We start from the raw sequence: 15,286 nt of genomic DNA on the forward strand, positions 1-15,286 counted from the left end.
GTTACAAAAACAGAGAATAAATAAAGCATAAGTGGACACGGATTTTGGATAAAGGGAGCAGTGTTGGAAATATTTTACCGATTGAAACAACCTAGTTACTTGAAAAGTTGATGGTTAAATAGAATAGTCATTAAAGTATAGAGAGTGGGCGGATCACAAATCATTTATTTACAGGCCCCTTAAATCTTCTACATTCTGAAAGTAGATACTCATCATTTCACTTTGATAAGCTCAATCGTTTCATATCCGCCGTGATAACACTATCATTTTCTGACTGCTGTTGAGTTACCCTCGAGGAGAAGGTAACGGCATGGAGTGGATGATCCCTAACCGTTAGCCCAAGAACATCCGGACGAGCATAGTGACCCACTACGTCAAAATCAAACTTTGCCCTAACGATGTCTCCAAAATCTATATATACAAACAAGACAATATATCCCTTTCTTAACCATGATGTTAACAAAAACATATCCTATTGAGACACAATCCATTGAATTTACATGTGATATTCTCATCTCCCATTTTCATGGATATTCTCACTTCCACAGACCTCATTTAGGGCTCCCTTAAACTAGAACTTATAATAGATTTCCTAATGCTTAGCCTCTGATCTCCTTCAACATTCTCGTGCCTAGACCTGATCTTTACGCTTGGCTTTGGAGGTTATGGTGGGAGAAAATTTTGAGTAAATAGGCATCGCTTAGTTGGAGAGAGGTTAAAGGGGGGGGTCTATGGAAGTAGAAAAATATCCATGAGATGGGAGGCAACAATATCATAGCAGACTCTGAATCCAGAATAAAACTATTCGAAAACCCTATAAAAGAGATCAGGTTTACTGAATCAATAACGGGCATTGAGATATCTATGGAGTTCTCATGAGAGAACAAAAGGATTCAATCTATATGAATGGGTCCTTACAGAGTCTAGCTTAAGGTGAAAGGCCCATAATTAAAGATTAAACCTCTCTGTCTGAATCCACACTTATGAGGGAGGTTGAGGAACTCAATAACTAAAATAGGACCCTCATGCCCAACTTTCATCATTGAATGATCACCACTTTTGGAAACTTTCCATTAAAGTTGGCCTATATATAAAAGACCAAAGCCCAAAACCATATTTTCATCATTCAATAAGCAACACTCTTGAGCTTTTGCCATTGGCTTGTCCCACAACAGATTCAAATGTCTTCCTCGCTGTTTTAATCTCAATACAGACGTTGTGATATGCCATTCATTTAAACCTCCTAATATTCTAAAGGCTTCAAAGGTTATTTAGAATATACCGTGTAACAAAAACTAGAGTGTTAGTAGTTTAGGGGTTAACAGTATCTCTTACTCTGTTTAGTGACGTTAACATACTTCTACTTGTAGACATGTATGTGTAATGAATGCTAAAGAGTTGATAGTTATCTGTGTCAGGTTAACACCATTTTTTACTATTATGGGATGTTAAAACACTTCTTGTATGCATCCATGCATTGCATGTATGTAACATATGAATTTCTGTTACTGGTGTTTTGTACTCACCGATCTCAGTAGATATAAGTGCTTCATCTTCATAGTTGGGCCCTGCCAAAACATTTCCCAAGGGAGAGATGATAACACTTCCACCAGAGCATACCACTTCATCAGGTGATGGTTCTTCTTCTAATCCTCCAAAATTGTATTCTGCTGGTGGAGGATAATCTCTCCTGCGACAGAACTGGTTTGCAGACAAAACAAAACAACCACCTTCTAATGCAATATGTGTCATAGATGCTTGCCAGCTCACTCTTGAATCTGCTGTAGGAGCACAATATAGTTCTATACCTGCCCAAAAGTTCCCACAAAAAGTACTGAATCGTATATCTTGAAATACAAAGTTCTACATCTAAGACAAATTCCCCGTAAAAGAATTGATATAAGACAGTTCTATAGAATCCAAATAAAAATGTTGACATATGGCAGCTTGAAATAGAAAGTTTTACACCTGAAAACAAATTCCCACAAAGAATTGGTAAATAGCTTGAAATATCAAGCTTTTGCCCGACAAAAAATCCCCCAAAAAGTATTGGAATATAGCTACAATTACAAAGCTCTGCAACTGACAAAGAATGCCCATGAAGGTATTCTTATACAGCTTACAATACAAAGTTCTAAAGAATCAACAATTACTTATACTTGAAAAACAATCAACTCAATAAAAAGGACTCCCATGAAAGTATTGGTATACAGTTTCAAATAAAAGCTCCACGCCTGAAAAGCAATCAATTCAAAAGCATTGAAGCATAGTTTGAAATACAATGCTCTATGCTTGACAGAAAATCCCCACAAAAGTAATGATTTAGTAGCTTGAAACAAAAAACTCTGACTGAAAAAGAATCCCTGAAAGAATACCAATAAGCAGCTTGAGATACAAAGTTCTGTGCCTGACAAAGAGCTCATCACAAAGATATTGATATCTACATTACAATATAAAGCAAAGAGGGAGTGTGGAAAGAAAAAACTATAAGAATAGTTCACCTTTGGCATACATTGCTGTTCTGAGAAGGGGCATTCTATTTTCCCAGCATATTAAAGCACCGATACGACCCACCTGGGTATCAAGTACTGGCAATGTTGATCCATCACCAAAACCCCAAATTATTCGTTCGGCAGCTGTTGGCATAAGTTTCCGATGCTTCCCCAAGTATTGCCCTTGAGAATCAAAGAATATTACACTGCAATAAAGTGTCCCGCCTGATCTTTCGATAACGCCCATGACAAGATGTATTTTATATCTAGCTGCAGCACTTGCTAGTTTATCCACCTCTGGTCCTGTAAGAAGAAGATGAAACAAAATGGAGAAGTCTTTAGCAAAGCTTATGATGCAAAAAAAGATATAACCCACTGAAAATCTGACTCTTAACAAAACCATCTGTAAATCTAGTGGCTAATTTTTAGGGGGGAAAAACTTCATTTGAATCATAGCATTTTGACGTTAGCATTGATTTCATTTTTGAAAAACAATAGGCTCATATAACTGCACATCAGAACCGCCAACAATAAACATATGAAATGCATCCTAACCATCATCATATTGTCCTAGTTGACTGTATCATATGCCTTCTGAAGGTAAAGAAATAAGACGATCAATCTTTGTTTGTTCCACCCACTGGCCTTGATAGAGGTGAAGTTATTGTTCATGATGAACCTGCCTTTTAACAAGTCCAGTCTAGGCATAGTTGATCAGTTGTATCGATCCATCGTCTTTACTTATATTGGTGTTTAATACTTAAACCTTTTGGACGCATTAATTAACTTCCTCGTTTAAGTTTTCTTCATCAGAGGGTGAGAAGAAATTCTCTAGGTTAAGGTAAGTGAGGTTAGTGGCTTGACAGTGCTTGTCAACCATTCTCATCCGACTCAGCATCAATAGGGCATAGAGCAGTCCAGATCCCTCAGTAAATGATATTGGCTTGGAGTCATAACTCTGCCAATATAAAGATGTGCATTGGATGAGTACACCTTGAACCAACACATCCTTTTGGCACCACTGCAAGAAAGTCCACGCAAGGCTGAAGCTTGACGCCATCAGTAAGCTTTTCATAAGCTTTTGAGGTTAACTTTGCCTACCCAGGGAATGAAGCAAAGAGATTAAGGAGGCCTTATGTCTGTCATAATGAGTGAAGGAGGAGGCTAAACCAGAGAGTTTAGACCTCTTAAGCGGGCTGTTGTGTGCTTAGTTTTGCTTTTTAGTTGATTTTCTGTTTTTTATAGTTTTCTTTCTTTTTACTTAGTGATTACATCTAGGATTAACAAATCAAGATACAATATATCTAATCTAGCTAGTACATGCTAGAGTCTAGGGCAACCTATGCTATAAAGATCCATCCTATCCATGTCTAGTAGATAATAGACCAGCTTCATGCTGTAAGGATTCACCTTTTTATCCTTTTCCACTCATTTTTACCCAGATCAATCTTATACCAGCATTCACCTGTAGTTCGGCTCAAGTCTAGTATTGATGGACATATTGATGGTAAAACATTTGGCCCCCCCCAGAGCAACAAACATAATAAGAGATGTCAACTTGCAATCTCTGTCAATCTGGAATTCCAGCTTCTGAGCATCATAGGAATATAGGCTGTGACATGAAATTATGATAAATCCAGTTGCTTCTCAACACAGTTTTCAAACTTAATGAATTGAAATATATAAAATTAATGATTCAAACAATCCAATAAATTATGAAAAAACTGCCAAGGAAGGTGTACATTATAAGATCGAATTAATCGAAAGATTTGAACAATAAAATGCATAAATAAAACTAAAGAAAAATGAGAAAAGCTCACTAAACTGAGAAAAAAAATTCAAAAAATGAGATTCATGGCAGAAAGTCAGCACTTATCATTAATTTATTGCATGTTGAAAGATTTATGCATGTGACAGTTGACTACTAATGTGTATAATCAGAATCACAATAAGTAGGATAACGCTTTGGGACTAAGAATAACTACAAACAGGAGAAATACCTGGAACTTCTATAGCTGATGCGTGGTATTTTCTAAAATCTTCCCGACCCTTTGAAGACCGCTTCCCAATTACTGCACCAAATGTAGCTCCTCGAGGATATCCACCAATGAAAGCTTCTGGAAACACAACCAAATGTGATCCAAGTGCTGCTGCTTCTGCAATCAATCTCTCTGCCTTATCTGCGACATGAACCAACATAGAAACAATGGTAACTAAATGATTCACCCTTTCTTGCAGGATCAGAACTAAATGTTACAAGATTGTTGACATTAGCAAAAGAAAGATAGCAAGATAGATTTTACTATCATCCTCAAAGGACAAATTATCTATGGAACCAAAACTGAATCATGTTTACATAGTAGTGACTCTCAATATTCAAGAATTTTACAGATAAAAGTTGCAATTGAGAGTGCACATTGTGACTGTGTGATGAATATGTGTAGAAAGTGGACCAGATCGATACAGGAAAAAAATTCAAATGTGATAAAATGTAGTGCATTGTATCAGAGTGTGATACTTTGGCTCCCCCACTTATTCAGGGGAAAATATGCATAGTCGATGAGTCTCCTTGCCTGTGCCCCAGAAACCCATCTCATATTGAAGAGAATGTGAACTACCATGAATCGATGAGTCTGGTTTCCATGTTCCGAGAAGACGATGGTTTTGAAGTTTGGTGCAACATACGCAATATATTGTGTGAAACAAGAGTCTCCACATCTTTTCTAAGCTGCGGAACATTGGCGTTGCAAAAAAATCCTCATTCACAAAGGAATCTATTGATACCTCATGAAGTAAATGTGATGCACTCCATTTTCCAACCGATTTCTCTATATCTTTTGTACATGTGGAACTTGAAATTTTGCTTTTGTGTCTTTTGAATCTTTTTAGTTGCTTCCGATGCGATCAAAAAGAGAGAAAGAAAGAAGAAGAAAGATATATTAACGTCTTTTAAGAGGCCAAAATGGCCTATAAGACCAAACAAGAGATTACATCTTAAGTGTTGTCTCGTCTTTGAGAACAACAAATAAAAAAAATAAGTAAATAATACTCCGTAAGTATAAAAGTATATAAGATAAAAAGAGACGAGGGAATTTGGTTTTCGGCACATGTGAGATTCTCAAGTTAGATATATTGTAGCTTTTGTTTTGGAAAGATCTCTAGCATAGGTCGATCCAGAATGGAGATGTCTCCGAAGTGAGGGAAGCACCTGCGATGGCGGGAGATAATGGCTTTTATCTATCGATGACAAGGGTGTCGGGGTCGTGGTCCATGGGGTCGGGGCCTACGTGCACGGCAAATTGCTATTGCCCGATCAATTGCAACCCCTTTCTTATGTCTTGGTCGGGAGCCCATTTGTGTATTCCGTGATTGACTTTGTAGTTAGGAGTGATGGGGCTAAAGAAAGTTGTGATTGTTCTTTGTGGATGAGCTTGTGTGGTTGTATTCTTCAACAACTTTTCCCGATGTCTCTTGAGATCTAGCAAGAAAAGTCCTAGGCATCGTTGGTCCTCATATTCCATTACCTTGTGTAGTGGGCCAAAGCCTTGTTTAAAGAGGCAATGGTATCTCCCTCTGATTTCATATATTGTATAGACGAAACTAACAAAAAAGACTCTTGATGCTACAAGTGTTTAGGGGATAAATTCTCCTTATGTTCCAAACTTCAAATACTATGGAACAATCTATTCAAGAAAAAAATGGTTGTGACTAATAAAGATACACTGTTGGATTAAGTTGGTATTGTTGGCATGCCTCCTTTGTTTGACCATTGGTAGAGATGACAAAACATTTCGTCATCTCTTTGATGTTACAATAGAAGAAAAAAGAAGATGTACCCGTCATATGACAAGAAACTTAATTTTGATCACTTTCAAACTTTATCGCTTGTGAGATTTTTTTCCATTGATTTTAGAATGTCATGGAACAAGGCTCTAAGGAAACATTATCATATATTTTTATGATTTATTGTCTAAAGCACCTTTTCTCAATGGCGCAATATATTGAATTGATACCTAGAGTAGCAGGAGTATCATAGAATACAGTAGAAGCCTGAACGACTGTTGCACGAATAGTGCGAGTTGGTGGGAAACTCATCATGTCAATATCTGAAATTACAGGGACATCTGCCATGACTCCCATCCTTAAGGATCCTTCCATATTTAGTACACTGCAAAAAATAAGCATAAAATTGGTTTCAAAAAAGATAAATCCAAATATGTTGGATACAAATGTGAATTAATACATAACGTGATATCAATCCATAAATGTATATACATTGATATTGTATGTAAACATCAATGATTGAATATGTACACATATAAATCAAAGATTGAATGCATACATAAAAACTGTGTATGTGTGTGGATGCCCATGCCCGTGTTCCTTGCACGTATGTATGTGCATGTGAGGGGTGTGTGCGTAGCCGTAGTAATATAGGGTTTAACAAGAAATCATAGCAGAAGGCTCATATGTGTGCTGTTTTTTGAGAAAAGCCCTAATAATGCAGAGCTTAATAAGAGATCCCAACAAAAGAACGTGTGTGGTATGATGATACGAGTCTTATGAAGAAAGAGGCGAGAGGCTTACCTTTGCAAGAAATTTAGGTGAATTGAGGATGATGAGAAAGCCTGTATCTGCCTGCAAATACAAGAAGCGCCTTCAGGGAGAAGACACGACTGTAGCAGAGCTTCTACATTTCTTCTTTCTTCTTTCTTCTTTCTTCAGAATGATAATAATCAGAAAATGTACATACAAAACCCAAACACTTTTTTGAATAATGAAAATAAATGAATAGGACATGGATAAGAAGAAAAAACAGGACATTCGGGGCTATAATTGTAAATAGCCTCAATATTTGCCCTTAGTAGGCTTATATTTGTAAATAGCTCATATAGTGTATATGAGTGTATAAATAGAGTTAGGGCAGTAGTAGTTAGATAGAGGGATGATCATTATTGTTGTAACAAGTTACAATGAGTTGAGTAGTTGCCTCTGTAACTAGTGTCAGAGAGAGTGTGTGATATAGAGTTTTAACCCTGCAACCGTATGTCAGACGAAGAAGAACTCAAGGTCATTGCCTTGAGATTCTTACCCGTGTATTCTCTTCTCTCGATATAGTGTTTCAGCTCGGAGTTTGTGGGCTCCCGTGGTTTTTCCCTTTTCGGGTTTTCCACGTAAAAGATCTTGTCTCTGTACTTCTGTTTTCCGCTTTTGTTTATGTATTGTCGTTCTCGATCTTTTCACCCGCACATGCATACGTATCAACCGGTTGTGCCTAGTTGGATTCGGATCATTTTCTCCCACTTTTAATAAAGCAGACTGCTTTGGAGGACGTAGGCTTAATTGGCCAAACCTCGTTAAATTCTAGTTTGTCTTTTTTCTTTTTTTTACTCTACGTAATAGCTTTATTTTTTTGGTTATATTTAGTTAGTTATTTTGCTATAAATAACTAATAATATTTTGACGCTTCCACAACATTTGGTATTAGAGCCAAGGTTTTGTCTGAGTATGATTTGTGGTTGCAGCTTTGTCTGATCTTCTACATCGGAAAATAATTACTTTGGTCATTTTGAAACCGTGTGGTTATTTGTACTTGTCATATTGTAATAGCATCAAAAGATTAAAAAGCAAAGAATACCATGTCAAATATTCCGTCGGGGACATCGGGCTCTTCATCATCATGGTCGAGGTTCTCGGTGTCTAGTTTAAAATTGGCAGTAGAAATATTTGATGGTATTGGTCATTTCGGCATGTGGCAAGGAGGGGTTTTAGACTCTTTTCCAATAGGGTCTTGGTATTGCTATTGAAGAAAAGAAACCATAAGAGGTAGAAGTTAAAGATTGGAGCATCATTAATCGATTGACATGCAAAACAATTTGATCGTACATGTCCAAAGAGCAGAAGTAAGCTTTCAAGAATGAGACTTCATCACACAAATTGTCGAAGGCATCAGAGGACAAATTTCTGAAAAAAAGTGGTCAAAATAAGCTCCTTATGAAGAAGGGGTTCTTTCTATTTGATTATAAACCAGGTACTACTATGAATGAACACATCACTATGTTTAATCAATTAGTTGTAGACTTGTTGAATTTAGATGTTAAATTTGAGGATGAGGATCTGGCTTTGATATTGTTATCATCTCTTCCCGATGAATTTGAACATTTGGAAACTATGTTACTTCCCCGTGTCGCAGAAATTCGCGGCTTGCGGGTCGGCTTGGGCAGGACCACCGGGGTCTCGAACCAGGGAGCTTAAGAATGAGTGGCAACTGGGCTCGTTGAACCATATCCGATCTCACTCTGTCACCGGACTCCGGAAGATGAGCACATGGGCCCGCAGAAACAAGTCAATAAGCGCAAAACAAAGGAGAGAAGAAATGACACCTCTCGGACACAGAAGGTAGATAATCGATTATTAACACAAAACAAATAGGTCAATACACGGATCACACACACAACACACTGAACACAACGAAGCCAAGTAATCAATTAAATACAGAAACAAGATACAAGGTTGGTCTTGGGCCGGATACAGAGCTTCGAGCTCAAGAAACACTAGTGAGTCTTTGGTTGGAACGCACAGGATACCTATGCAAGCAGAGGCCTCACACCACCTAATCAGATGAGCAGAACAAGACACCAAATGCTTCTTCACAGTCCGGGAGGACCTTCCCCTCCCCCAAAATGATGATCCCTTTAACATACATCCTCCCCTCCTTTTATAGCTCCAAGGAGAGAGAGGGTTCATGTTATATCAAGTTGTTCTGTCCGCCGTTTTCTATTAGAGATATTTCCCCGATTTCCTCCCTTCTCTTACCATAATTCCCCTCTTTTGTGAGATAACAAGCATACCTCTTAAAATACTCAGCCTTGTACTTATTAATATGCTCTTTATTTTGTTCTAATACAAAGACCTATTTCATGTGCATATTGCACACCCTTGTTCACACGCATCCGATGAGGTCTCTACTTGTGGCCGAAAGAGAATGTGTTGTTAGATGTTGTTTCTTCTTTGTTTTGCTTTATATAGTCATGAATTGAGAAAGTAGGATAAGATGAAAACCAAATCAACAACATCAGAAGAAGCATTGGTGGCAAGAGGTTGTCATAAAAGCCATACTAAGGGGAGAAGAGGAAGGTTCAAATCAAAAGGTCGAGTCATTGCCAAAGATGAGTGTGCTTTCTGTCATGAGAAAGGGCATTGGAAGAAAACGTGTCTAAAATTAAAGAAGAAAGGGAAGAGCCCACAAGATGCAAATGTTGTAGAGTGCAAACGTCATGCAGAACTAGATATTTCCTTAGTGGTTATGCCTTTGATGTCATCACATCCAGATGAGTGGATATTGGATTCAGGTTGTACCTATCATATGTGTCCTATTCGAGAATGGTTCTTTGAATTTTAGGATCTTGATGGTGGGGATGTTTACATGGGTAATGATAATCCATGTAAAACAACCAAGATAGGTTTGATCAAGCCACGCAATCATGATGGATCCACAAGAATTTTGAGGGATGTGCGGTATGTGCCAAAGTTGAAGAAGAATATCATCTCATTGGGGACTCTTGAATCTAAGGACCTAGTTGTGATGATGCGAGATGGGGTTCTTAAGGCAACTTTAGGAGCACTAGTGATGTTGAAAGGCATAAGGAAGAACAATTTGTACTATTATCAAGGTAGTATAGTGGTGGGGACAATGGCAACGACAACGTCAAGTACCAAGAAAGACACTAAAGCAACAAAGTTGTGGCATATGCGGTCGGGACATGCCGGTAAAAAGTTTTTTACAAATTCTTGCCAAGCAAGGATTGTTGAAAGGCACAAAGGCTTGCAAACTTGAAATTTGTGAGCATTGTGTTCTAGGAAAGCAACAAAGAGTGAAGTTTGGCACTGGAATTCATAATACCAAGGGTATTTTGGATTATGTGCACTCCGATGTGTGGGGATCTGCCAAGGCTCCATCCATCGGAGGTAGGCATTATTTTGTCACTTTTGTTGATGATTTTTCTAGGAGAGTTTGGGTGCATACAATGAAGAACAAGGATGATGTGCTTGGAGGTTTCCTTAAGTGGAACGTTCAAGTTGAAAACTAGACAGGGAGAAAGATCAAGGTTCTTCGAATAGATAATGGTGGGGAATACAAGAGATCCATTTCTATAAGTATGCCAAGATTGTGGCATAAATCGACATTTCACCATTAGAAGAACACTGTAATAGAATGGGGTGTCAGAGCGTATGAACAAGACACTCGTAGAGAAAGTTCGTTGAATGTTGTCTAACGCTTGATTAGAAAAAGAAAAAGGGTTGAGGTTGTGATGTATGCGCAACATCTTGTCAATCGTTTGCAATCATCTGCTATAGGTGGCAAAACTCCATTAGAGGTATGGTCTGGAAAACCTGCAACTGAGTATGATACTTTGCATGTTTTTGGTTCTACTGCATGTTATCATGTGACTAAATCAAAGTTGGATCCATGAGCAAAGAAGGCTCTTTTCATGGACTTCAAAGCTAGAGCGAAGGGATACCATTTGTGGTGTCTTGAGGCAAAGAAGATGATTATTAGTAGAGATGTTACCTTTGATGACTCTGCCATGTTGAACAAGGTAAGTCTAGAAAAACTGAATTATACTTCGATGCAGGTGGAGTTTGAGCAGATAGTGGTGACCCCAAGATGAAGCACCACCACGAATCTCCTATGGTAGAAGAAGAATTAGATGAGGAAGAGGTGTCGAATATTGGTCTCTAATGGCTGTAATCACATTGTATCTTGGACAAACTAGATTTAGGACAATTCTCTAAATATGTCAAAGGGCAGTTGCCCTAGCCCAGTTAGTATATAAGGGGCTTTGTAACCTAGTTTGTTGTTGTTGCTATTGTTAGAGAGTTGCCACCTTCTGAATAAAAAAATTACATCTTGTGTAGCTCTCTGTCTCTCTCATGCTGTTCCTTGATCTTGCTCTCACTCTTACACTTTGTGATCTTCATAGCAAGGTGTTGTTTATGTTTCCACACTAAGTTCTCGAACTCCAACATTTGGTATTAGAGCTGAGATTCTTCAACTCGCTACTAGCCATCATTAGTCTTCAACAACATTCTTGCTTCGTCTCCTTTGAAGAACCTGAGTTCAAGATCTCACATTGAGAAGAGAAAGAAAACAGAAGATTTGCACTCCACCAAGCTAGATCACTCTTGAGGTAAGCCAGTCGGTTGTACCTTGCTTTCGTGATTGCAGCCACTCGAAGTGGTATCTCCACCAAATTAGCCTAGATTGTGCTTTACCATGTTAGACACAATCTACTAGCTTTTCATAATCACTCAAAGCAGATCCTATCCCAGAACAACCCCTATTTGTGCTTCACTCGGCTAGACGACATTCGGGAGGACCATTAGGCTCTGTACCTCTCATCGTTATAGTCACCTGAAGTAGGATTGACCTGGATAATCGGCACAAAATTTGTGATTGACATCTCAAAATCGGCATCTGAAATCCAATCGACAGATTCGTATCCAACTCGATTAAGTCGATTGTAGTCACTTCGGATAGAATCGACCAATAGTCGAAGCTGATTCGACTTGTGTTCAAATCTGACTAGAACAATATCGGGAGAGCCAGTCGGATGCATCCTATCGTAGTTCGTAGTCGACTCCAAACAGAGTCCAGTCAACAAACACAGATGGCATCAACATCCAGCTTATCAGAGATGGGTCTAAGGAAGTTCGATGGATTGAACTTCAACTTTTGGAAGGAGCAGATGCAAGACTATCTGATAGTCAAGAGGCAAATCGACCCCAACGAAAACGAAAATGCTCCAGAAGCATACAAGCCGAATGAGTGGCAGAAGCTGGACAGAATGGTTTGCGCCACAATTCAGATGCACTTGTCGGAGTTAGTGTACTTCATAGTGCAATTGTGTTCGATAACCCTTCAACTATGGAAGACATTATCGGACACTTATGAGGAGAAGATTGCCGCCACAAAGATATATTTGATTTGGCACATCTATAACCTATTGATGAAAGAATCTGACTCGGTCCAGGCACACTTGAACGAGTACGAAAGTTTAAGCTCCTAGATCTTGGCTCAGGGGACGACAATTAAAGATGAACTGAGAGCAATGTTGCTCATGAGCAGTCTCCCCCCTTTGTCGGAAACTTTTGTCACAATTGTGTGCAATGCTTCTACTGCCGTTGTGAAGTACTCCGAAGTTATGAGCGCAATACTGATTGAAGCAGCTCGGAGGAAATCATTTGCAAAAGATTCGATAGATAAAGCCTATGTAGTACAAGGTTTAGTCGACCGATCGAAGAGTCATGGAAGAAGTTCTTCCTGACAACTAAACAATCAACGAAGTCGGAGCAAGTCTTGGACAACCGAATATGCAACTACTACAAGAAACCCGGGCACATCAAAGTCGATTATCGTGCACTCAAAGCCAAGAATGATAAGGCTCAATGAGCTCATCAAAAGAGTGGCCAACATGAGGAGGTCAACTACGTTGGTTCTTCAAACCAAAGTATTGTTGAACGACCCGAACATACTATCCATTGAGAACCTAGTCAAATCAGAAGCTCTGCTTACGATTGAGGAATTGAGCACAGGGCTCTTGGATTCGGGTGCCTCCTACCATGTGACCCCTCACAGATCCCAATTTTAGCAATATTCGGTTCGACACTTCAACTTAGTACGAGTCGGAAATTCGCAGCATTGCGCTATTATCAGAATCGACACAATAGAGCTTAACCTTCTGGGTAGCTCTACATTTGTACTACACAATGTCTGACATGTATCAGAGCTCTCACGACCGCTGATTTCAGTCGGACAATTAGACGAAGACGGCATTCGTGTCGGCTTCTCATCAAGAGGGTGGACACTCCATAGGGGGAACCTCCTGCTTGCTCGAGGACCGAAAGTACATTTGATGTACCCGTTATACGTCACACTCAAAGAGGGTGACTTGTTCCTGGTTGACATTCCCATGTCATCACTATGGCATGGACGACTCAGACACCTCAACAAGGCCTGCATCACGCATCTATCTAGAGCCAGCTACATCCCCAAACTCTCCTTCTCTTATCATCAGTTCTATGAGCATTGCTAGTATGTGTGAAAGTGTTTTTAGAATTCAAGGTATTGAAGTCTACAAGAATATAAGGTATGGTGCGTTCACATCCGGAAGGCAAGATCACGAGCTAAGGTCTTGAGGATAAGTCAAACAAAAAGCAAGTCACGTGGAGAAAAGTAAAAGAAGAAAAAAGCGGGCACCAAAATGCAGTCTACAACGAACGCTCATAACTCATTCGTTTGGAAGCCAAATATAATGTGTAAATATGGGTTGGAAAGTTTGTGAAGAGAGCTATCCATAGGTTTTTAAAGCTCTAAATTTAGAGCTTCTACGAGGGAGATATGACGATTAGAAGATCGTTGTATCATAGCTAAGAATAGGAGATGGAAAAGCTGTAAAAAAAGCGTGGAAAAGAAAGCAAGCGAAACTTATCTACTAGAGGAGAACTTCATATAAAGCAAGAAGAGTGAGGTGGTGAGGGGGGCTTTTTTCTTGTGGGGTTTTTCTTGCCTATTCATGTAGTGCGTTTTTTCTAGTGATCAATTCATCCTTGTAGGCTTGAGTTTATGTATCTTCTTTCTCTTGTTTCTATGATCATCACTCCTTATTAATATATCTTTGTAGATTTGGGTTTCTATATCTTCCTTCTCTCTCTTTTCTATCATCATCTCTCTTTTCATTTTTGGCGCTCCAGGGAGGGTCGATCCTTTCTGTATAACGGGAGGAACGGTTGTCCACTAATTGATGGTTGGATCTACCGATTCATCATCAAACTAATGGCACGATATGGAGTTCGCGATGCGACAGATCTACGAAGAGAACTTTTCCAATTGCGTATGGTTTCACCAATGTGCTACCTCGAGTATGAGAAGACGTTTTTGGATATATGGTCCACTTGGATTGGACTTGTTGGAGGCGTTGAAGATGTATACTTCAAGATGGAAAGATTCAAAGCAGGGCTAGATCCATATTTTCAATATGAAGTGCATATGAAGTACCCAAGGTCTTTCCATGATTTGCTTCGAGTATGTCAAAGTTATGATCAACAATTGAAGAAGTTGTTATTCGGTGAAGCATATGGATTATCGGCGTCATATACCATAAATCCAAGCTATAATAATTGTGGATCGGTCATGAGCCAACAACCAGCCTACTTGCAATGTCCGATTCAACAGGTTCCCTCATATCATTATTCTAATTTTTGGAGTTATAATGATGTCTATGAAGGTGATTTCAGAGACAATGAAGAAGAGGTGATGAATGTGGAGTTCCCCCATCTAGTTCATGAGGACAACCATGATATAAAGAATGATGATGTGAAAGACGAATCTAAGGAGATAGTTATGAGAAGCGATGTTATGGATGGTGATGCCAATGTACATCATGTTGAGGACATTATTGATACAACAAGTGATATGGTGGTTGATGATGAATATGTGCAAGATGAAATGGAAGATATGACAAAAGAAGTTGTTGATGGTGAAGTACCCACAACGAAGTTGCAAGATGAAGAAGGTAACCTAGAAGTGATAGCTGGAGATTGGCTTTTGGAGATCAATGCGTGTAAGGAAGCATTGGTAAGTGCCAAGTTGCAGTGTATGAAGGTGTTCGTGCATGATTTATGTTTTGGATTTGCATTGAGTAGCAACAAAGTTATGTGGGCATCAACTCTTCAACAACAATTTGACCAAGAGCCAAGAGATTTACTTGTAATGCATGATTGGAGTATCATTA

General features: G+C 38.9%; 1 protein-coding gene across 1 annotated transcript; it reads right to left on the reverse strand.

Annotated features, from left to right (window-relative positions):
- On the reverse strand, positions 1 to 7,196 carry LOC147850595 (bifunctional nitrilase/nitrile hydratase NIT4B-like). Its single transcript, XM_087336247.1, has 6 exons — positions 7,080 to 7,196; positions 6,506 to 6,660; positions 4,493 to 4,672; positions 2,502 to 2,795; positions 1,527 to 1,808; positions 1 to 411 (listed from the first exon to the last, which is right to left on the reverse strand). The coding sequence occupies exons 2-6, from the start codon at positions 6,648 to 6,650 to the stop codon at positions 218 to 220; spliced, it is 1,095 nt and encodes a 364-aa protein (XP_087192373.1). The 5' UTR covers positions 6,651 to 6,660; positions 7,080 to 7,196; the 3' UTR covers positions 1 to 217.
- Positions 7,197 to 15,286: the final 8,090 nt, after the last annotated feature.

Source organism: Azolla caroliniana, unplaced genomic scaffold (assembly GCF_043228905.1).
Source record: "Azolla caroliniana isolate FFs.n. ecotype wild unplaced genomic scaffold, voAzoCaro1.0.p SCAF_21, whole genome shotgun sequence".
Taxonomy (NCBI): domain Eukaryota; kingdom Viridiplantae; phylum Streptophyta; class Polypodiopsida; order Salviniales; family Salviniaceae; genus Azolla; species Azolla caroliniana.